Source organism: Pavona decussata, unplaced genomic scaffold (assembly GCF_977016875.1).
Source record: "Pavona decussata unplaced genomic scaffold, jaPavDecu1.1 SCAFFOLD_254, whole genome shotgun sequence".
Taxonomy (NCBI): domain Eukaryota; kingdom Metazoa; phylum Cnidaria; class Anthozoa; order Scleractinia; family Agariciidae; genus Pavona; species Pavona decussata.
Window position 1 is genome coordinate 4,320,429 of NW_028145657.1, and position 24,761 is coordinate 4,345,189.

General features: G+C 38.3%; 1 protein-coding gene across 4 annotated transcripts; it reads left to right on the forward strand.

Moving 5' to 3' along the window:
- Positions 1-322: 322 nt before the first annotated feature.
- On the forward strand, positions 323-23,325 carry LOC146456696 (uncharacterized). 4 transcript variants are annotated; one of them, XM_085092644.1, is made up of 14 exons: positions 323-472; positions 5,572-5,644; positions 6,427-6,752; positions 7,477-7,618; positions 8,314-8,639; positions 11,590-11,734; positions 14,057-14,235; positions 15,191-15,334; positions 16,077-16,224; positions 17,504-17,832; positions 18,861-19,002; positions 19,924-20,249; positions 21,586-21,729; positions 23,192-23,325. In XM_085092644.1, the coding sequence occupies exons 1-14, from the start codon at positions 392-394 to the stop codon at positions 23,198-23,200; spliced, it is 2,514 nt and encodes an 837-aa protein (XP_084948770.1). In that variant the 5' UTR covers positions 323-391; the 3' UTR covers positions 23,201-23,325. The 4 variants fall into 4 exon arrangements, with proteins under 4 accessions (XP_084948770.1, XP_084948773.1, XP_084948771.1 ...); XM_085092647.1 differs by lacking the exon at positions 323-472 and adding an exon at positions 1,655-1,758; XM_085092645.1 differs by lacking the exon at positions 323-472 and adding an exon at positions 2,940-3,052.
- The last annotated feature ends 1,436 nt before the right edge of the window (positions 23,326-24,761 follow it).

Here is a 24,761-nt window from a genome sequence, read left to right on the forward strand (position 1 = left end):
TGTAAACAAACCAAATTTTGAGAACCAAAAACCAATTTTTGTGTTGTCGTAACTGTAGAACAGGGGAAAGGGTACTCTAGTTTTAACCTCATAAAAGTTCGGCGAAACAGTGTTTCACAGATAAACGAAACAAACTTCCATTCTGTAACAACATCTAACAACATTTTTGCTTATTTACAGATCTGTCCCCCAGTGGGATGGTACGCCCATCTAAATAACAGCACCCCCTCCCCCATCATTTGTACTAGGAAGTTTACTGCTGAGTAATAACTTCTGAAAATAGATTCTGTCGAGAATTTTCCAGTTTTCTGCCAGCATAATTAACCCAAAGCAATGTTCTCCTGGAAGACCTTTGTCATTCTATTGAGCTCGTTGAAGAAAAGGTTTTGGAATGGCTCGTTCCTTGATGAACATTTTAATCGTCGCATCGGTGATATTGCTTCCTCGTTCTGAAGCCGCTATTTTTCTTAAGGTTGGTAACTGTAGTTATTTAAAATATTCACCTCATGTAATCTTAATTTTAGCTTTAATTTTTACTAACGACACACTTATAAATTAAAGATTTGGAAGTTGCAAACTAAAATTTGCAAATGAGACTGAATATTACCGATGCTACTGAAAAAAAACAAAACACGTTTTGTTTGTGATACAAAAGTAGACAAAATACTATTCATTTTTTTGATGTTTGAAAGGGTACACTGAGCTGAATTGAACGTAATCAGTTTTCGCTTTCCTGAGCCTTGCCATTGTTTACTTCTAACCGCCGCTATAGAATTTTTTACGCCTTTGATTGTTCACTCTACAACTAGCTCTCCTTTTACTTTTTTCTTGGTCGGTTCTTGTACAATAAGTTTCCCAGCTAACGTTTCTCGGAGTAAACTGCAGATAATCAGATCCTTGAAAATGCATTGTTCTGCAGTCAAAAAGCTAGATTGAGCGCGTTGGTGATACATGCAATGTTCCAGCAAAAGCGCAGATGAGTAAAACATATACAAAGCCATTGTTCAACCGAAATTGTTTATCTAACGTAGACAAGTTGGGCAATATCTGCTAAAATATCAGAAACTGAATTTTTTAATTTAATTGAACTTTTTTCGTGTTGTCTTACCATTTACGTTAAAAGAGATTCTTTTCACGTTGCCAAAGCACCTGACCCTCGTTTTACGTATAAAGAAAAACAATATAACATCACTTTCTATCTGGCAGAGTATGAATTTATATAATCATTTTTAACTCTGTTCTCTCCAAATATTCAAGATACGAAGCTGTCATTTGTTTGGCTAATCATAAGTTTCCTTTTAATTGCAAACAAACCAAATTTTTTGTGGTGTTTCTGTAAAACAAGAGAAAGATTACCCTAGTTTAAACCTCACAAGAGTTCGGCGAATCAGTCTGTTTCACAGATAAACGAATAAAAATTTCTATTCTGTAAGAACATGTATGAGAGTGTATTTTTGGATATCTAGTCCTGTCCCCCAGTGGGATGGTACACCCATCTAAATAACACCACCCCCTCCCCCATCATTTTCACTAGGAAGTTAGCTGCTGAGTAATAACTTCTGTAAATAGATTCTGTTGAGAATTTTCCAGTTTTCTGTCAGCATAATTAACCCAAAGCAATGTTCTCCTGGAAGGCCTCGTCATTCTATCGAGTCTCGTTGAAGGAAAGATTTTGGAATAGCTCGTTTCTTGATGGTCATTTTCATCGTCGCATCGATGATATTGCTTCCTTGTTATGAAGCCGCAATTTCTCTTAAGGTTGGTAACTGTAGTTATCTAAAATATTCACCTCATGTAATCTTAATTTTAGCTTTTACTGACGATGTTAAAGATCGTAAACGAGAATTAAGCTTATATTTACACTGTCACAACATAACATCACTTCATATCTGGCAGAGTATGAATATATATATAATCTCTTTTTTATTGTTCGTCATTCCATTCGGCTATAACAATATGTATGAGAGTGTATTGTTGGATATCTAGTCCTGTCCCCCAGTGGGATGGTACACACATCAAAATAACACCACCCCCTCCCCCATCATTTGCACTGGGAAGTTAACGGCTGAGTAATAACTTCTTGAAATAGATTCTGTCGAGAATTTTCCAGTTTTCTGCCAGCATAATTAACCCAAAGTAATGTTCTCATGGACGTATCAAGAAAAGCTGATCAAATTCAAAGACAATGCTCTTTGTTTAGCTTCGCAAATACGACCATAAAAGGAGATTTTGAAACAATAGCTTTAGCGCCAAACAAAGGCTTATTAATTCAGGAGGGAAATTCAAACTCGCTGTTATTACAATAGCGAAATTCACGAGGGAAATTAAAAAATAGCCGATGACTGCACGAGTTCGAAATTTGCATATTTGGCGAGAGCGTCGCGTCGCGATTTAAAGCGTGATGGTTTTAAAACTAACACCTCTTCTTTAAGAGCCGCGCTAGCAACCGGCGATGCTTTTGTTTTAAGACTAAATGACAACGACCACATTGATCATTTTCAATCAAACGGTCTAATCGGGCGATTTTTCGAAGACGAAGCCTTTTCTTTCCTTTCTTTTTTTTACGAGTAAGGCAAGTTAGTTTTGAAATTCACAACTCTTGACCAAGTGAAACCATCGATAAAAGCTTCACTATTTTGCGGCGTTGTGCTGGGCGCTTTTATCAACTGATCCAAAATCGTATAAAAGAACTTTGCATTTCCAGGTTTCTTGCTTAGGGTCAATAATAGTAAACCTTCGGAAACTTTGCAAACCCCTCTCCCCTAGTGCCGCTAATTTGACACGCCGACAATTTTGTGACGATTTGAAATTCATCTTCGCCGAGTCTCGGAACAATTCCCTAAGCGCAATAAACAACAAAAGGCTTTTGTTTGGACTTGTGAAGACGAATTTGACTCACTACAATGGACCATTTCTTGATACGGAAGACCTTTGTCATTCTATTGAGCCTCGTTGAAGGAAAGGTTTTGGAATGGCTCGTTACTCGATGGTCATTTTCATCGTCGCATCGGTGATATTGCTTCCTCGTTATGAAGCCGAAATTTCTATTAAGGTTGGTAACTGTAGTTATCCAGAATATTCACCTCGTATAATCCGACTTTAGGCTTCAGCTTTTACTAAAAACGCTAAAGAGCATAACAAAGAAATAACTGACATTTCCACTGATGAAGAAATGTTCTCTCACAGCAATGTGGCTATTTGTGATTCTTGAATGGTTAGATGAAGAAAATATTCAGATCTCCAAGGCTACACTAACTAATAACCAAGATGCTTTATTTCTGCGGCAATCGGTTTACAGAACAGATCCAGCTAATCAGTTCCTCAGTCTGAAATCCTGCTGTTTATTAAACCACAAATCAAACCATGAGGCTGCTTATCTTCACCGAAACGTTTTTTCCTCTTCATGTCTACAGTTATTCACCTTTTACACTGCTTATAGTATTATTACAGCATTGTGTTTTTGTACTCAGTGACAATCTCTTTGGTTCTCTGCAAGATTACACAGTTTTCACCTAAATATTTTGTACTGCAGCTCTACAAAGCAACATGAAATTGCATTTTTAACAGATTTTATTTTCGTTCTTCGCGGTTTTGTACCCGTTTTAAATTTGAAAATAATATTGGAATAACTTTAGAAAAGTAGCAATTGAAATTATTTCTTGTTCTTCAATTCGCCAAAAAGAAGTGCTCCAACGGGATTTTATGACCAAAAAGCCAAAATCGCCCCAATAAAGTTGTATGATGTTTCTTTTATTTCCATTATTGTTTATAATTTTTTCTCGTCGTGCAATTAATATTCTGGCTCAAACTATGTTGCTAGACGAAAATTAATAGCTAAGATGTTGCTTAATTTTGCTTCCAGTGGGCAATGTGTAGAATCAAAAAGTTACATAATATAATACTATAGAGAAGCAGCGGAGAATAAGAAGCTATTTTGTTATAAAGGAGATTGGATTCCATATGGGTTTGAATGGTCTGAAAAAGAGGGCTTGATGAAATGTACGAATATAGGTAAAACCATTTCAATTTAAAAGTCTTTAATTTTTTAATTTTATTCCCTATTATCCTCCTCAGCAAAGGTTAACCCATTCCAGATCTTTAGTTGATAGTTTTTCAACCACGAACAATACATCTGTAAACAAACTGGCACGAGAAACCTCAAGATCTTTGGAACAATTGCTTATAAATAATTATTATTTTCAAGACAGTTCAAGTTTCTGGTGAACAATGGTCGAACTGTAAATAACTAGTTCGAGACATTTCAAGTTTCCTAAAACAATAGTTAGGCGTAATAGATTCGTACCAGAAAATTCAAGTTCTTCAAAACAATAGCTCATTCACTTCAAAGCAGTGGTCCCCTCTGGTTACCTGCGTCATTCGTTCGAGTTTCAGTAACGAAAGAAGGAACTTTACGGAGACTTTTCAGAGAATGGCTCTTTTTTTCATGAACATTTTTATCGTCGCATTGCTGATATCACTCTGCCACACCGAATATTCTTCTAAGAAGGTACGGAGATATGTTTTAATTCGCTGATCTTCACCCGAATCTGCTTTAAGGTTTTTGGTTTGTTAAATGCATTCTATGCGGGAAATATTTGGAAGAAAAATGCATTTTTAAAAAGTCAATAGAACTGGTAGTGACAGAAAGTACAATATCTTACGTAAATCACTCTAAGCTAAATTCTTAACTGTTGTGATATTTTCTAGGTAAAAACGTTTCTTTCCATTCTGAAATCTGATGAGAATAACTTAAAAAGATAGTATATTCATTTAAATTATTTTAAAAAAACCTTAGAATGGACTCGGATTTGCCTTAATTTTAGCTTACTCTGTTTTCAGTATCAAATCTTGTATGTACTTTCTTTTGGCTACAATATTCCTCTGGTTGTTTGTAGCGACTGTCGAAGGTAATCTCGTGTTTGCTTTAGTTTTCATTTACCACTCTGTGTAATTTCGCACCACTTTCTCAACCAATGAGATACATGCAAAACCAAAACCAATCGTGTAATGCGCACACGCGTTTTCCCGCGCTCGGCGCCGGTTTCATGCATTTGCTTCAAGTTCTTGTTTGGTTTATTGTGCTGTTTAAATCTCTCCTGATCAGCCAGAGTAACAATTTTGGCTTTGGTTTTACGATAATCAAATAAATTCGAAAAACAATGTCATCTTAACTGCATGATTAATGGGAAAACTGGGTTGTAAGAAATAGGCAGACATGCCAATTAATTCTAACTTTGTTAATTTGCACTATAAACCAACTGATAACCAACTGTCTCATCACATCTGGCCAATCACGTGAGGAACAAATAATGCAATGCATCAATCAGAGAGGGATTGAAGCAAAAACTTGTAAAAGGTGTCAAGTGCGGGAAAATGCGAGTGTGCGAGTCCAGACGGAGTTTCGTTTGGACCTGATTGGCTGAAAACACATTACTACCGGCGATCATTGCCCAAATGACATTCTCTCAGCTTTTATCTTAAAATTATCACGCGCACACTGCAAAGGGAAAAGAGAGAAGGGTTTAACACATACACGCACTTTAAGTTTTAATTTCATTTTCTCTCTCCCAGGCACCTGCCAACCACGAAGAAGACGATAAGCTATCACTCCACAAAAGAAGTATCTACACGAATCCGTTGTTAGGTAAGCCGCACCTTCTTCAACCAACTAAGAAATACAGTATTTTACTCTTACAAGAGCTCGAAAAATTAGACAGTGCGAATTGCAAAAGTGAAGGAAACATTTCAAGCATACAAAAAGGAAACAATTGTGCGATGACTACGCAATGAACTCACCATTCTATTTTTGACATCAACCGTTGTTTTGAAATGCCTGCCAGTTCAACCAAGTTTTGTAAAACGAGTTCTTTAACTTTCAAAAGAGTTGATTGACAGGTACTTTTGGTAAATAAGCCAGTCAGGTTCCATATTTATGTTTACTTTCTTAAAGAAAAGATAGCTAAATAAGTTGATACTTGTATTTTAGCTTTCTTGGTTCCTGATGAATACTCGCTTTGTCTGACTTAAATTACGATTTGGCCAGATTTTATTAAATACACCTTCATCTGTTTGATGCATTTATTCAATTCCCTTCATTGATTAATTGGTTGACTGACTGACTGACTTGTTGGTGGTTGATTGATTGATTGATTGATTGATTGATTGATTGACTGATTGATTGATTGATTGATTGATTGATTGATAGATAGATAGATTGATTGATTGATTGATTGATTGATTGATTGATTGATTGATTGATTGATTGATTGATTGATTGATTGCAATTGTCTTTTACACTTGACAACCTAGCAGAATAACAAGCAACTTAAATATTATCAGCTACGAACATCTTTACTTGTTACTGTTATTGTTTTCTCTTGAGCAATAGCAATGTAAATAATCTGAGAAGTTAACGTTATTTTGTAGTGTACCGCTGCTCTCTTCCTCTCGGATTGGAAAACGGTCACGTACCAGACGCTGCGTTTTCTGCCTCTTCCAGCCACGATGCCAAATTTGTCCCAGCAAGGGCCAGGTTGAACATTCACGCCGATAGTAAGGGACATGGGTCTTGGGCTACTAAAACTAATAACGGAAAAGAATGGCTTCAAATCGACTTTGGGGAGCTGGTACGAGTGACAAAAGTAGCAACACAAGGGCGGCAGGACGCTGGCCAATGGGTGACAAAATTCACTCTCTCTTACAGCGTGGACGGGATGCACTGGGTCGAGTACAAGGAAAACAGTGTCACGTGGGTAAGTCAATACAATAATATCACCATTAATAGGCAGCTGTAGGTCTAATGTTGCAGATATTGAAACTGCATGTTCTTCCAAGTTTCAAAAGCCTATCAAGAAATACTTTTTTTTTTTATTTAATTCATTGCATAGTTAATTTTTATTATTATTCTCTTAAGCATTATTCTCCGGTCATGCGCTTTTTATCTCTTTTGTAATTTCATTTTTATTGCACATATACTAGCATGACAAAGCATTATTAAACTTAAACTTAAACTTAATTAGAATGCCTACCATTGTTGAAAAGAAGACACTTATGTTTTAGAGATCAACTTGAATCCATGACAACAGCTGGTAGCTCTTAGCACGTATCTGAAGAAACGATCGTAAATAAGAGACGTTACTATTTTGCCCAGTAGACATTTCTATAATCATGGATTAACTTGTTTTAATACTCAAAACAGCGTTTTTGACATTATGGAGATGAACGCTTCTTAATCAATTGCATTGCCGGCTTGTAGTTCTGTTAAGTGACTGGTTAATTAAGCTGATCAGGAGTCTACAGACGTCATGTGAGCAATTATGTAACTGTATGATTAGTCTGACAAATTTTGGCTACCAAATGAAAAACCGCTTTGTAGCAATAATTAAAGGGTGTAATTTCAAAAAAAAAAAGTTTCAAGAGAGTTGTTGTCGCACGTTCTCTTTAGAATACTAATTTTAGCCATTGTTTTATAAAAAGATTTTTTCAGGCAATAGGGACAGACATACAGTCGTGGAACACCTGCTTGTGAATTCTTTCAATGCTCGGTTCATTCGCTTCCACCCAAAGTCATGGCATGGTCATATTTCTATGAGAGCAGAGGTGTATGGCTGTAGAAATGGTACGTTGGTAAAACCTATAGGAAATGACTTGACATCCACAATAAAAATCAGTGACAGCATTAGATGGGACTCGTGCATCTGTAACTTACTGATAACTGAGAGGCTCTTCTTGACCAATGAGATAATTCATATCAATAACCTGATAAACAACTATAGTGAATAAAAATTACGCAATTTGTTTAGGTCCATATGTCTCCACCTTAAACCCGCAAGACATATGGAATAATGGAATGCAATTTTCTCCTAAATGGTCTTTACCAATATAATGTAACACCAACTCAAGCTTCACACTTTTTGCAGTAATGCACGTCTATGTGAATAAAACATTTATTTACGAATGCAAAGTTTAGTTGCATACTGAAGCACAGAGGGACTTTGTATTGAAGGTTTAGGGATGTCAGTGCAGCCAAAATAAACCAAAATTAAGTTGGTAATGGTGCCAAAAGAATTTATGTTGTACCTAATGAATTTAGGTTCAGTTTTGTACCAATTTTACCACCAAGCAAGACTTCCGGGTATCACTTAAATGGGCCTCTCATTCCGCACGTAGGTTAAATTTGTGTCAGGTGTACATGTTTTTACTGAGCACAGTGACCATGGTAATGATTTCTAACAGAGGGTTCTGTGCTAATTATCAGCCATACCTGGACTGAGGGACTCATGCAATTTTCCAACATTTCTTGTTGTTTTGCAGTTCACAGGTGCTCCGTCTCACTTGGGTTGGAAGACAAACGTATTCCTGATAGTTCATTCACAGCTTCAAGTAGTGTTGACAATCGGCACCGGCCTTCGCTAGCAAGACTTAACCTTTTGAGCGACGGCAAACACATGGGCGCTTGGTGTCCAAAGATTAAAAGCACAAATCAGTGGCTCCGAATAGACTTGGGAGAAATTACTGCTGTGACAAAAGTGGCAACTCAAGGCCGGTACAACAGCGAGGACAGAGTTAAGACGTACAAACTGTCATACAGTGTGGATGGAATACACTGGACTTGGTACAAACAACGAGCTGTAGACAAGGTAAAATAAACTGTTCACACTGGATTGTTTTGTCGCTCTGTGACTCAAGGGAAAAAGCTCAGAGTCCAAAGATGGTCGCTAACTCCTAACATCACATGACACCTGAGGTCAATTTAATAAAACTTGAACACTTGCAGTTTACAAGCTGGGCTATTGGTTTGACGTTCGCACACAAAAAAAAATCAATGAAGAATTCAACAATGGATTCAATAATCCTCGTTCAAGACTTCTTACAATGTTCCTGGACTTGTTTAATGCATGAAAGTGTAAAAATAAGGATCCAGATTGTTAGTTATAACTGTAAAGGCTCTATTATTTTGGCACTTGAATATAATGTTGCGTGTGTATGCAGCGCTGCATAGGGAGGTACCTATAAGGAGGTACTATTAAAATCTCGAATGCGAGGGAAACAACAACTCGTGAATGCAGATGACACATCACTGAATCGAAATAAAAGACGGCTTCGGACACTTCCTTGAAAGCTAAAAGAAATTATATCTTTGCCCGATTATGTAACGAGAAATAACCATTCTTATACTATTAAAATGATTGTAAACTTATTCCCTACTCATTGAATAAGGTTACTCTGCTGCGCCATTTAAAAAATTTTCACCTGTCCTTTTTGATTCAAAGTTCATGCTGACACTCACTAATTGAATTTAAGACATCGCACTTTGTGGAAAAACGCACAAAACGTAACTTTGCTCGAGCTGATCTCACAAAGGGAAATCTTTTGAACAAAGTGTCGTATTACATTTCAAGTAAAAATAATTTGAAATATGACTAACTCTTGCTAAATAAGAATTATTTAAATGAAAGCTAGCCGTCTGTATTTGGCTTCATTATTCAGTGAACGTACCAAAAAGGTTTTGGTTTTTCTGTACAGGGGCACCCAACGACCAAATCTTCGTGAATACGTCAGAAGTGCCCAAAATGGATTTTTGTTTGCTTTAGAAGCCTGTTTGGTTAATTTGGAGCTGCCCTGAAAGATATTTATCTATTCGGATATCTTAGGGGAACTTTGGTTGCGTCAAAAGTTGAAGGGGGCTTTTTTGTCTCATCCAAAAGTTTTAGCTATCCTGGTGGGTCTTGCCAAAAGTTCGAAGACACGTAGTAGCAATAGTTTCATTAGAAAATGTTTTTTTCGCTATACCTGTGACAACGAAAATTAAGCGAAAATCTTAGTGAGTATAAACTGCTCATCCGAATATAATAGGCGTATAACCTATTCATCCAAAAACGTTTGGGGATAAAATTATACGCTCTGTCAGACCTAAATAATGCAAATTCCTGGTAATACCTCATTTTCTCACCGAAAATCATAGCAGCTGTTAGAATAGCTACGTTTTGTGGACAAAAACACCATCCGAAAATTATGTGAGTTAGAAAACGTGTGCACATCATTTCCGAAAATTCTAGGGAAACTTGAGGGTTTTCAGAAAAACCTCGAAAAGTCGAGGGGATCGTTAGGCGAAAACTTTCGAAATTTTTAGGGAACCTTACATCCGAACAGATTTGGGTGCCCCTGCCTGTACACATGCATTTCAATAAATTCTACACGGTATGTATTAAACAGTTGATGAAAATTCATCGACCGTGTCCTTTTGATTTCCCATAAATTACCCGATGTAAATTGCGAAAATGAAACATTTTTCCCTTTGAAACCTCTATGAAAGCTGACAAGATCTAAAACTGTTCACTTCACCAGAAATTTGCATAATTTTGTTTACGACGTCACTGATGCGTGAGATGGCACTCTCCGCTTTCACATGAAAACTGACAGCCAAAGTAATGTTTCTTAGCAAACTAATCTACTTGATGTTATACTTTTGTATGAGAAGCAAAAATATGGTGAAAGATGTCGAGTTTTCATTTATGCAAAAAGTTACGATTAGCAGTGAACTTTCCAGTTAAGAGTGCTTCTTTCAGCTGAAGACATTTTCTGGCGGGAAATATTTTTTTTAGCGGCAAACTTTCAAGTAGCGCAACGCAATATCACGCAATATTTCTGAGTTAGACTATTCAGTTAGTTCAATCGCGAAGGGAGGATAGGTTAAAAAATCGGTGAGGCCTACAATAAATAAGGCCACTAGTGCTAAACATACATCAACGCAAGCAACGTGAATGCTCTATAAAAAGCGTCTTGTTTATTCAAAGATCTTGCCGACACTTCACTAATTGAATTCTTAAATTAAACTATTTTAAATTCAATTATTGTTAAATTCAATTATTTTTAAATTCTTAAAAGACACCAGACTTTGTGGAAAAAACGAAAAAACCTATAACTTTGATCAGATTCAACGAAAAATCTCCATTCTAACACTAAAATGATTTTCAAATTATTCTCTACAGATTGAATAAGAATATCCTGATGCGTCGGAACAGAACATTATCGCGTGTTTTTCCACTAATTTGATTTAATACTCATTCACTGCGCATGCCCGAAAGTTGACGACAGAACCAACCAACCAACCAAGTGAAAAAGTCCACCATCGCTATAACTCGTTCATTGCGCATGCGCGCATTCACGAGTTAAAAACTACGGGCAGCTTCCAGAAGGCAATAAAAAGTGGTGTCATTTTTTATGAAATGTTTTCACGAATGTTGCGCCCGCATCAGGTCACGTGACCTAATTTACATACGTCGTGTATGTCAATATGTTGACATTTGCAAGCATATTATGCTTCCGTAGTTTTGCGATGTTATGGCCAAATCTTCAGAAGATGGACCATTCCCTTACTTTTTCGATGAAATATCACAAGACCCATGCGTTAATATTTAAAGTTAAGGAAGACCATCACGCGATAACTAAGGTTGTGCAACAAAAGTAACTTTCCAAAAATGCGGCCGAGGAAATATGGAGGGACAAGACTAATAATGGTAACTACACGTTTAAATTACACAATTAACTGATATCGGTGTTAAAATTCCTTTCCTTTTTCTTTCTCAGATCTTTGCTGGCAACACTGATAGAAACACGGTCATTATGCACTCATTAAAGCCTCACATTGAAGCTCGTTATGTCCGCTTTCATCCCCTGACTCACAATCTTAACGCCCCTTGTTTGAGAGCTGAAGTGTATGGCTGTCGAAATGGTAAGTTATTCATTTGTCACGCATGTAAACTGCCTGAGTGTCACTTGAACTGGTTATGACACTGATCGAATCAACATTGAATATAGGTGGAGTCTTTTGTGTCATTTATAATTGCTGTAAATGGTTTGAACCAAAGAGTCATGTCATAAGACCCAAAGTCACTACAAACAGTCCTTCTCAGGTCTACACTCACCCGAAAGATCATAATTTACGTACTTAATTATAATTTAAATATAAAAGTTAAAGGGGCAGTATCATGGGAAATCGATGGGAGATATCATGATTTTTGGCCAAAATTCACGAAAGTTAAACTTTGAACACTGTGTTAATCAATTTCTCAATCGCTAATTTAAAGAAATATTGATAGTGATTCTAAGACGAAAGGTTGAACCAAAATATAGTACAACCGGCGATTTTTAGTGTGTTACAACAGCGAAATTTGAAAACGTCCGCCAGACGTTTTCAAATTTGAACCCCTCTCTATCTTCGTCATCTCCGGCAAAAATATCCGTGGATAGTTTCTTTGCATTCTGATAGTCTTTTAATGGATATTTTGTCATTATATCTTGGCTGCTATCAACCGAATAGCGTCTTTCCGATTTTTAATGTGTTACTTAAAATAGCGTGATACTGTCCCTTTAACGCTAAAAGAGAACGACGTTTCGACCGTCCGACGGTCATCTTCAAGTTCAAGATGAGAACTAAAAATTAGCATGTGCTTATATACAATTGTGAAAAAACTAATGAGATACTGACTTGAAAAGCTCCAAGATATCTTATAATCTCCAGTGGTCTTTGATAATCCGCTGAAATCTTCAAGTGAATTGCTATTGATGTCCCAACATCTTAGACCTGTGGCTACTGGAGAGGGTGGGGTACAGAAATATTGTGACTGTGAATGGGTAAAGATAACTTGTACTGTAATCTTTCTCATATTTCACTCATAATCCAGTTTATTGCAGCCTGCTGCAAAATACTTTTGATTTTGGTAATGTTCGCAACGAGTCAATGCTGATAGTGAGCAATCCTTTTCATTATTTTTCATCATCAAATGTAGTATATGTATGTGCGGTCAACTTCTAGGCATTATAGACTTCCCTGCATGTCCACCAGAATCCAGCGTTTCGTTGTTTCCAGGGACTTTGTCGAGAAAGAAAACAGAAAGCAGCTAGAAATTGGTAAATTGTCTGCATGCGATATTCCAATGAATTCGGCGCAAACTGATACATCGTGAACAGTTTCAATATATCTATCTGCCATTGATTTTTGTATTCATTCAGCACGAATAGCAGGACCCTACAAAGTTCAAGGTAGCTACCTACGGGTTGTACGTTTTCAGTCTTGAAGGGTCTCTCTTGTCTTGATGGAAAAAAAGAAGAAGGGAAAAGTTTACTAACAGACAACTTAATACTTATGAAAATCTTCCATAGAGAGGCGAATTTTTAAACTCGAGTTGTATTATTCCTAAACAAGGCCCACATACTAGTACGTTCTTCGATATGGTATTTATAATTAAACTATACTTAGAATTCTCTATTTCGAACACTTTTTTTCGCCATGAAAAAAAACACTTGTCAAATATTAAAAAAATAGTTCGCGTGAACTTGTTTGTACATTTTAACATGACAGTTTTTTTTTATTTTGGAAACTTATCAAGCCTGCTAAATTTGACCAGTGGTTCACAGAAGTCAATGTAACTTATCAAAGCCGGATCCTTTTTTACGAAAAAAATTTGTTTACTCTTTCACGCACAAATAAAAAATTGAATAATTGAATGACAGTAGCAGTTGTGTAGCAACATTAGCAGTTGCGAAAAGAAAGCTTGAACAAATTCAGGCTTGAACGGGACTCTAACCCACGACCCACTCCACGATATCGGTGCAGTAATCTACCAAGCCAACTGAGAGCTGGTCATTTTGTGAATTAGTAATGTACCTGTTGAGGTGAATTAATGGAAGTGGAATATATGAAATACATATACTTGAACTTTGGATGCAAAAAGAAAATTGTTAGCGTGCAAACTTGTTCATCTGCAACTAGCCTTTTCAGTAGTATTTGTCATTGGGGGAGGGGTGAGGTGGGCTGGGACTGGATTCGCTTGGCCCGCTGAGTTATTTGACTCTTGCTAGTTGCTATGGGTCTGGATTCTAATTTAACACTAATTTTAAAATGTTTAGTCTCTGTTTTGTTCAGGTAAAAGTTGTCATTCTTCCCAATTTTTAAGAAAACAGTTAATAAATTCTTTTTACTCCATGAGCGATTTTATTATTCATTTACTGATTTATTTTTCTGTTTATTTATTTCTTTGTTTATTAATTTCAGTAAAGAACTGCCTAATGCCTGTGGGGGTAGAGGATGGTAGAATTACTGATGAAGCATTTACAGCATCAAGCTATCACAGTGCCAGTTTCCTCCCAAACCGAGCGAGACTCAACTTGCTTCCAAATGGCGGGAAATATTGCTGGGCCGCTCGCCATAATAACGTCAACCAATGGCTTCAGGTTTGAAATAACTTCTCAGATTGTCGAGTAGGTCAATTTTCTCCAAAACGTGTTTTCTCTTTCATACCTAGTGGGTTCAAACGGTATGACTGCTGTAACAGCATGGGTGTCTTACCCACTAACAGAGATCACGACTGTGTTTCTACATTTGCCATACTTTCAAACATATTAAAAGTGCTGGAATCCTATCAGATTACTATTTGGAAAGCTACCCTTTGAGAAATCTCCCCCGGTTTGTTTATTTGTTGTTTTTTTGCCGTTATGATGCTGTCGATTTAGCATCTTATCGCAGCAGAGAAGCCAGTTTCCAGGGGTAACCATCAATACCTAGAATGTTCCCTCCTGTGTTCCAAGATCGTTTTGTAGACACATTTGCGTAAACTAATACAGTATAATCTGTTCTAGTGCTTTAGCTGAAAATTTAAATGGCAAAAAGTTTAATCAGGAGACGAAACTTTGTTCCCCAAATTTACCAGCTATTGTTGGCTTTTACGAAAATTCTAGCTGACCTTATTTCGTATTTTTAACAACATTTTTCCCTTTCAAAAACAAAAGGAATTTAAGCTTTACAGTGTAACGACATTTTGAGCTGACATTTTTCAAAAGAGAACTGTTGATTTTTCTTCCAAATAAGTTCGAATTTCTCAGACGATTTCTCAGGCCTTCAGAACAGATTTCTATCCACCAAAATGAACTGTTGGGTGTCCCTGAGTATCTACATGCTGTGGATAACAGGCTTGAGCACTGTATCTTCCCAAAAAATCGATAAGCCATGCTTTTTCGCAGGTTAGCACTCAGTTTTTACACGACCGTATCAGTACAGTCTGGCATCACTGTAGGTGATTTCTATCCCCCCTAAACAGCATTTTTTATTAAATTTACCTGACTCATTTTTCCTCAACAAAACCTCATCATGCACTAAATAAGTTTGTCACTTGTCAAATTGCAATTTCAGGTTAAATTTGGGCGCATGTTCAATATACGAGGCGTGGCTACTCAGGGGCGTCATGACAGTAATCAGTGGGTAACAAGCTTCTCATTGGCTTACACTGCTGACGACTTCAACTGGGTTTACATCCGGGAAAACAGTCAAGTCAAGGTATTGACAGAATTTAAAGAGAGATTGCATAGTTTGTGATTACAAAACGCCCTTTATCTTAACCTCTATTGTCAAAATCTGTGAGATGATTAACAATTATCCTGCATGTGAACTAGGCAAATTTGATATTGGGTAAATTTAAACGAATATCTAAATTACTGATTAGCTGACTGTAGGACTGACTACAAGACTGATTGTCCGACTGAATAACTGACTGACTAAGTGAATGATTGACTGACTGACTGACTGACTGACTGACTTAATAACTTACTTACTGACTAGTGACTGAATGACTGACTGAATGACTGACTGACTTAATTACTTACTTACTTACTGACTGACTGACTGACTGACTGACTGACTGACTGACTGACTGACTGACTGACTTACTTACTTACTTACTTACTTACTGACTAGTGACTGAATGACTCACTGACTGACTAGTGACTGACTGACTGACTGACTGACTGACTGACTGACTAGTGACTGACTGACTGACTGACTGACTGACTGACTGACTGACTGACTGACCTGACAGGCTAGTTGACTAAATTACAAACTACCATCCCAGCAAACAAGGCAACCAACCCACACGTCAACAAACTGATCACGACAGTCAGACTGAAAGGCTATGATCTTGTGACTGACTGTGAAGGACTGTCTCACTGAATGTGTGAGTGAACGATGATTCGATGATTCACCAGTTTTTAATCATTCATTAATTCGTCAATCTTAACTGCAGACGTTCCTTGGGAACAGTGATAGAACAACAGTTGTCAAACATTTCTTTAGTCCTGACACAAGGATTTTTGCCCGGAGTATTCGCTTCCATCCTAAAGGTTGGAATAGCCACATGTCAATGAGGGTGGAGATATATGGTTGTGAAGACGGTAAGCATGTTACTGTTAAAAATTTATATAAGGAAAAAGAAATCCAGTTTGCAACTCTTCAGTTTCCGGTTGATTTGTGAAAAGAATGGATAATTAACTAACGAAAGTAGTCCGTAAGGCTGTTATTTAAAAAAAAAACCTTACAACAGCTAAACACTTTCTTTCAGAGCATAATTATGTCGACAAAACATCATTAAAGCTACGCCAATGAAACCTGGAGCGTAAATAGCTTGTTCAGACCTGTTTCCGAGAGGAACGAGAGGATGATATTATATGACATGGGAATTACGTCATTTAGTCTTTACAGCCGCTAAAAACCACCTAAAAACATTCACATTCACGCAAAAACAATCCAAACAGATAAAATACCCTTTAAAGAATGACACAAAAATGTTAAAAAAGATTAAAAATCCAACTTTCGAAAAAAAACCATGGCTGTCAAAATCTTGTTCCCTTCAGAAACATCATGTTACGCAAACGCAACAATTAAATGTCATCCCAAGTTTTTGCCAGATAGAGTTTAGGAGAAGTCACCAAGTTTGGCTGTCTTTGCCTTAATATTAACTTTTATGGAAGATCAAACTCTGTGTGGGGCACTTCTACCCCCCCCCCCCCCCCTTCCTTATGCAAATAAGAAACTGTTATCTAAACAGAGTCACAAGGTCACAAATGAAGCACCTGTCTTCAATAGAGTCATCCTCGGAGACCCAGGGGCAGATAGTTGGGTCAAAAGGAAGTCGAAGCGGCTAAGTTTAGAAGAACGAAAGAGCGAGCCCGGGATCGCTCTTTCGTTCTTGTAAACTTAGCCGCTTCGACTTCCTTTTGACCCAACTATCTGCCCCTGGGTCTCCAAGGATGCAATAGAGTGTGAAAATCTGACCGGTATGGAAACGGAGTGTTACATGAAGCATCTTGTCTTAAACAGATAAGAGAATTCTGTTTAAACAGGTGCTCAAATAAAGCTTTTTCTCTTAAATTGTGTGTGGAAATTAGAGTGTTCTCTCAACCATGCAAGGTCAGAGTAACAAACGTCCAGCCGCCGCCTCCCTATCAAATATCTGGTCCAGCATACGCTAACCGAGAACGTTTCATTGCCAGACTGTTTGGGATGGCAGTTAGGTTGAAAAGCAAAACATTTCATAAAGTACGTTATACTTCTCAGTAATACACGCAGTTGTGATATCACTGCCTCAACAGGCAATTAAGATTTATTTTCAGATATCAAAGGAAAACAAAAGGACGTCTTTTTAACTTTTTCTTGTCATCCTTTGACCGGTAGCTCGGAGTTGTTTCCTTCCTCTGGGAATGGAAAGTGGCCATCTTCCTGACAGCGCATTATCAGCCTCGACTTCCTATGATGCCAATCACATTCCTCAGTTTTCCCGCCTTAACAAAATCCCCAGTAGAGGTAAGGCCGGGGCATGGTGTGCTCGCAGAAACGATGGAAACCAGTGGCTGCAGGTATACTTTGGGCGTGAAACAACAGTGACCAAAGTGGTGACTCAGGGGAGGTATGACAGTAACCAGTGGGTGATGAGCTATAGTTTGTCCTACAGCGTGGATGGAACTCACTGGGCCTGGTACAGACTTTCTAATGGGCATATCAAGGTATTTTAAACTACCAAAATTAATGGGGATCTTTACCGCTAAAACTCAATGGCCCGATTTTCAGACTAGTTTTCATATATTGGGAAAATCGCAGACGATTGTGAATTTCACTGTTTCCGGAACGTCCCAGATTTTGCCGAGATATCGGGAAATCGCGAGACGTTTGTCCCAGATTTGAGGTATTTATCGGTGACAGACGCCATTTTACTTTGTCGGGGGAAAGCGAAGCAATTTACAGGATTGGTAACGAGCTAAACCTGTCGCCAACGTCCTCGACAGTACAAATTTGAGTTTTCATATTTCGCGAATGATCGCCGACCATCGCAGAAATCTGGAAGGCGTCGTGAAAATAGAAACACTCTTGATTTTCCCGATTTATCTGCGACCATCCCAAACGTTCGGGGATGTCTACGATTTCCAGCTTTCATTAGTCGGAAAAATCTAGGACGGTCGGGAACACTGAAATCCCCGATCGTCTAGTGATGGAGACGGATCATCCATCTGGGACGAACTTGAGTTAAGAACGGTGGTTCGTCTGATAATTCGTCTGTGTATAAATACGGGCTTTCAGACGGACCATCTGACCAGACGAATTATCCAGGGTAGTTACACTAGACAGACGATTTGTCTTGACGGATGATCCGTCCCTAGTGTAAATCGAGCCACTTATATTGACTATATTTAGCTATTCCTTCCTTAGTACATGCATTGTGCACTTTAAACTATAATGTTTTGCATCCTTTTTCCCCTGATGACTCTAGAATGTTTTTCTCGTATGCTAATTTCCAACGTTCAAAAAAGCAACATTGTTATGAATTCTCTTGACACACGCTTTTCCAGGAATGGTTTTCAAGCCGTTCAAAAAACTTACAGCACGTGTTTTATCGGGTCTAAAACCACTCGTCTGCGCCTCGTGGTTTTAAATCCCGATAAAACACTGCTGCTCGTGTTTTAAACTGTGCTACCACATTGTCAGTATAAGAGCAAACTTGAAATACGAATTAACTCAAATATTATAAATATGCCAGGTTTTTGGAGGCAATATCAACCGCAACACCCCAGTTTTCCATTCCGTGCATTCACCAATCCAAGCCCAATTCCTTCGTTTCCACCCCAAGACTTGGTCTAATCACATCTGCATGAGGGCAGAGGTTTATGGCTGCCAGGAAGGTAACTAGAAAACAGTAGTGTATTATTCCTGCGGACGATTTTGTATTTTGAGAAAGAAATGTGATGTTATGTCAGTTTAAGCCTGGTGAATGAATGAAGGAGGTATTTTTTCAAAAAGTAACACAGGCATACTCGGAAAAAGGTAATTCTGTGTAGTTCTCCCAACAGAAGTCAAAGCTATGGCTTTCGAATTACTAATTCGGATTCTCCACTACTGAGCTATAGGAAACATATTCTGCATGCTCAGTAGGAAGGCTATAGTCTCCACTGACAGAAAAAGTACTTGCTGCTATTGTTACAACAATCTTTCCAACATCAGCAATTTTCAAATATCTGTGTCGATTTGAAACTGTTTAATATAGCAGACAATTTTTAAAGGTTCCCCGTGCGCTATTTCAATGGGAACCCTTATTTTCTGTTAACTGTCCCTGCATTATCGGTTGTTCAAAATAATGAGATATTGTAGTTGTAAGATAAGAACATCATCACACCATCATCATTATCATCATCATCACCATCATCATAAAAACACAATCGCAATTATAAGAGTCATAGTAAAAGTGATAGTGACATAAAAGTATAAACATCATAGTGCTCGATGTAACTGTATGTCCCACGGGATGACAGCAATAGAGATACGGTCAGAGAAGAAGGTTAATCGCTATACATGACTGGAAACCCTATAAACTGGAAGCTAAACGCACCAACTTCAAACTTAATGTATTGAAGTTAAGATTAAACTGTGTGATCAATGTCACGAGATTTTGTCACCTATGTTGATGCAAACAGAGACCATACGTTTGCTCGAAAGCCTTTTAATCTACTTCACTAACTATCATTCGTTATGTCAAAGCCCAGCATAATTTTCGTTATAAAATCATTTATATTGTTCTCGTTTTGAAAAAAGGAATATATTTTTAGGATACCATTGCTCAATGTCCCTTGGAATGGAAGATGGCCGAATTAGGGATGCCGCCATGTCTGCCTCGACTATTTACAACGCTAACCACGCAGCTAGACTCGGCCGTTTGAACCTGGTAGGTAGGTCCGGTAAAGCGGGAGCCTGGTGCGTCAAAACGAGAAATAGCAACCAGTGGCTACAGATCGACCTCGGTCATCCCACAAGTGTGACTAAAGTAGCCACACAAGGAAGGCAGGATTCTTCACAATGGGTCACCAGTTACTCGCTGTCTTACAGCCTGACCAGTTCCTACTGGGTTCAGTATACAGTGCGTGGCAAGAAGAAGGTAATGTCTGTCGATTAACTTAATTTCACTTCGAAGAAAACTGAATCACGGGGCTTCTAGAAGTCCCTTTAATACAATCATATTTTCCCATCTATCGGTTTCTTCGTTATCTCGTACCCAGAGTGAGAAGATTTGTGTACAAGATTAGGTTTCCTCGATGGAATAGAAGGGAATTTAGGCAATGGAAAGATTAAGAATTACGTTTTCGGCAAACGGCAGATCTTGAAATGACCACGTGACCATTTGCCGCTCGCTGTTTTCAGTTTCTCAGTAAAATTAAGTAGTTTTGCGTAAGCATCAAAGGTTAGAATTATTTTGCACCATTCTCGTCTATGTACTACATTTCCAAGAAAACACTGAAACGCGAATCTCACATTTGCCGTTTTGGTAAACGCGATTGTACATCTCTCCAATGAAAAGGCAAATCCTGGTATGACGTCATACAGTCATAGACCCGTGCGCGGCCGGTCAAAGCAAATGTTCGCAAAGCTTTTTTTGTTTTCATGGCTGAGAAATGAGACAAAAAAAAGTTAGAATTTCGAAGCCATCGAGAATGATTTATCCAAACGAGAAAAGGATTCATTGAAAAACAGACAGTAAAAGAAATGGAAGAATACCAACTTTTTGCGCAAAGAAGTGTTTGTTGCCCTCCGTAGGACTGGGAAAGAGTTCAAGTTGTGCAGTTGCAAATCACATTTTTACCGCGGTTAGTTTCTAGAGCGAAAGGCACCACTTACATAACTACATGTACACTACACTTCCTCAACTTTTGAGTTACCATAGTTCTGTTTTTTGAAGACAGCCACAGTATTAATTTCAGTCTCAAAAGGAAAGGATATAACAGATTCAAGTATTTCTCAAGCTTCAACTTAGAGGGAAAGTAAAGTAAGCGGGTGAAGTTGTAGGTTTACATCGTAAATGAGTTGTTAAATTGAAAGTTTCCTGGTCTTAAATTTGTGATAGCAGCTTTCTGATCTCTCGCCGTTGACGAACAACCTTTCAGCGAAGATTTTTACGCGTTTGCATTTCCTTTCGGTAGAGTCCGGCGGGGAAACAGTTTCCATCGTTTAGCTGCACTAGTTTTCCGCATATTTCTCCACACTGAAAACCAAACTATTTCTCTTAAGAAAATTTGTAGAAAGTGTTTTCCAAGGGGTTGAAGTTTAACTCTGTCCGACGAAACGGCTACCGTGCGTGGTTCGCGACAGTTCAATCCCTTTTCCGCGTTAAATTGCGAGGGTTTCATTCAAGCTGCGTCAAGTGAGACAAGTGAACTGTTTGCCCGGTCCAACTTTAACAACAATTCTATATTTGACTTTTATTTTTTTTTTGAAAGGTTTTCCGTGGCAACTTTGATCGTGACTCCATTGTTGTTCATCATATCTTTCCGCCATTCCACGCCCGCTTTGTCCGAATCCATCCTTTGAGTTGGCATTCCTGGATAAGCATGCGCGCTGAGCTGTATGGGTGTCCAATAAAGGTAAGATTAGATAAAAACACAGTAATGTCCTAATTAAATATAGAGCGGTTTCCAATTGAGAGTCATAAAACCAAAACCAAAGTAATTACTCTGGCCAATCGCAACAGATGTAAACAACATAACGAGCCAATCAGAATTCGAAGTAAATACATGGAAACGCAAGCGGCGAAAACTCAATTTGTTTCACTTTGGATTCCCATTGGTTGAGAATGTGGCGCGAGTTTTGTTAACCAATCACAGGGCGTAGTAATGCAAAACCAAAGCAAACGCGAAATTACTTTCGACACTTAATTGAAAACCGCTTGATGGCCCGTGCATAGAGCGGTTTTCAACGTGAGTGTAGTAAAACCAAAAAACAAACTAATTGCTCTGGCCAATCGCAACAGATGTAAACAACACAACAAGGCAATCAGAATTCGAAGCAAGTACATGTAACTGGCGCCAAGCGCGGGAAAACGCGCGCGGCGAAAACAAGATTGGTTTTGGTTTGGATTCCCATTGGTTGAGAAAGTGGCGCGAGTTTTGTCAACTAACCACAGAGCGTAGTAATGCAAAACCAAAGCAAACGCGAAATTACTTTCGACACTCAATTAAAAACCGCTCTATGGATCATGTATAAATAATACACTTTAATCCCGAAGACTAAATGCGCGTGTCGGTAAGGCTGGAGATGAGCATGGCATGCCAACAATGCACATTGGATGCAGCTGAAGGTCACGTTCAGATATCTGATTTATAGCCTAGAAACGTTTTAATGTACTCAAATCACCTTATCCATTCATCTGTCTTGATTAAATGTTTTTCTCAGCGATAGAAACTTAACTGGTTTTCTGCACGCTGGAACAATGGCTGAAATATCTCGTGCGTTTGCATCGCTCACAGAGAAAATGAACGAACCTTCCGTAAATATGCTCTCGTACTCACTTTTTGAAAGGAAAACATTTCATTTGTTTATTGTGTAGAAAAAACTCCAAGTCAAAAATTAAAATATCTCACGGCAACCCAATTGTTCGTTTCTTTGCCAACTGTTAAAAAGTTGTGTTTTGCCCAAGAAATAAATTAAAGATACACTTTCAGTCGTAATTCATCCTGGCTCCTCCTTTTTAATTGCAAGTTCACTGAAAATGTACCGAATGAATCTTGTAATGGTCTTCAGCTTCTCGGAGAAGCAGTACTAACTGCTTTTCTCTTCAACACACGGAAATTAGAGACAGTCCCCGACACCGAAAATCCTTGAACATGTTTGACTTGTATATTAATATTTACTAAGCTCAAGAAACTTTACCGATGCATTACTAGAAGTTCGTTATTCCAGGAAACCTAAGAGTTTTTAGCTCAATGTCTGCTAAATATACTCGAACTGGGAAGAAAAGGGTAGCAAGCTTTTATTTTAGCATAATATCGCATTAAGCTGCGCCCCTATACGTAGAAGTTATTCAAGGTGTAATTGTCTCTTTCGCAGGGTATCTGAAGAAGAGAAAAGCTTTCAGACGCCGCAGACAAGAGAAACGGCGAGGAAACTTGAAGCGCATGAGTCTGTGCTTTTTTGACTTCAAGTTCGTAGAAAGTAGAATAAAAAGCTTTTCAAAAAGCAAAGTTTTGTTGTCTTCATTCATGAATTAACTTCCGGCCTTCCTTTATTTCCTCAAGCGCAGATTATTCTCCATGCTATTATCTGGATGCGATGGCAGAAGAGCTCGCACAATCGTTGTTAACACTCTCCTCGCACCAGTGTGGCCCTGGTTGGAATCCCACACTCAGTGCGCATCACACAGTTTAATGCGTACGTTAAAACTAAAAATAAACTGGTGTGAAAGGGGGTTTAGGAGGTGGGCCCTATGTGAAAAACTCCCGCTAAAAAAGAATACAAGCTAGAATAATTTACATTAAAACAAGGAACTACAATTGTATCAACTAAATTAGAATCACTTGAAACCTGATAAGATGAGAAAGTTCTTTTTACAGATTTGCAACATTCAATCAACGAAAAGAAGGGTCTCCGTTCGGCTAGCTGACCAGGCTAGGATAGATAGCAAAGCGATTCTCATACGGCATCTGTCCTCTCCTCTAGCCCAGGGCAAGTCAGTTAGGTTTGTTGTTTGTTTTCGTGCTTGTGTCAAGGATTTGCTTCAGTGTTCTCCAGTTTTTATAGCGGACATGCACAGTTTGTGAGAACAGTGCACATCATGCGGCATTAAGCAAAATTTGGTTTACTTTTCCGCCGCTTCATGACGCATAAATCCAGCTGAGACTCCACGTCATGCAACATGTAGCGAGGAAAAACTTTGTCCCTGCAACAGAACCTCTTCCATGAAAACGGGGATGCCACATGAGAGATTGAACTGTCCCCTGCTTAATCTCCGTGCGACATTTTCCTTATTGCGTCCTATAACCTAACCTTAGTTAGGTCCAGAAGATTACACAGGTTGAAAGAGATATAAAAAATAAACTACCTCTCAAAAACGTAAAGTCAAGATATTTCACCAAACAAAGTTAATAAGACACCACGATTTTATTTTAAGCTCTCTTACATGGGCAGGTTTACTAGCATCACACAGAAACGCGTAACTGGGGTATAGTGAGACGATATTGTAAAAACATAGATATCAAATTAATCTTCTCTTCATTCAAAATAGGTTCCTTGTTAAGTATGAAAGATCCTACCCCTGGTGCTCTTCTTTCAGGCGCCGTGTACAAGTTTTCATCTTGTGTAGCCTGTAATGCCTGTTATGTCGGTGAACCCTTTTCAACACGTTTCCGTCAACACCTAACTACGGATAGAAACTCACACATCGGAAAACATCTACAGAATTCTGAGCATTGCCGTGTCTTTTAAAGTTCCAGCTATTGCTTTCATGTAATTGATCAAGCCAGCGCTACATTCCATCCCAACATAAAGAAGCTTTGCACATCTTGTGGATAAACGGGGAAGGGAGGGGGGACCTCTACCGTTTGCAACGTCTTCCATGGTTGGTCGAGAGGACAAAATCTGTAGCATTTGCATTGAAAAAGGTAGAAGTTTCTGCCGAAAC

What these genes read in the sequence shown, in the direction of transcription:
- LOC146456696 (XM_085092644.1), top strand. Translation starts at nt 392, where the DNA reads ATGGCTCGTTCCTTGATGAACATTTTAATCGTCGCATCGGTGATATTG. An exon ending in AAGCCGCTATTTTTCTTAAG is followed by an intron (nt 473 to 5,571) that starts GTTGGTAACTGT and finishes TCTCTCTCCCAG; the next exon opens with GCACCTGCCAACCACGAAGA. An exon ending in TTTCTAATGGGCATATCAAG is followed by an intron (nt 17,833 to 18,860) that starts GTATTTTAAACT and finishes TAAATATGCCAG; the next exon opens with GTTTTTGGAGGCAATATCAA.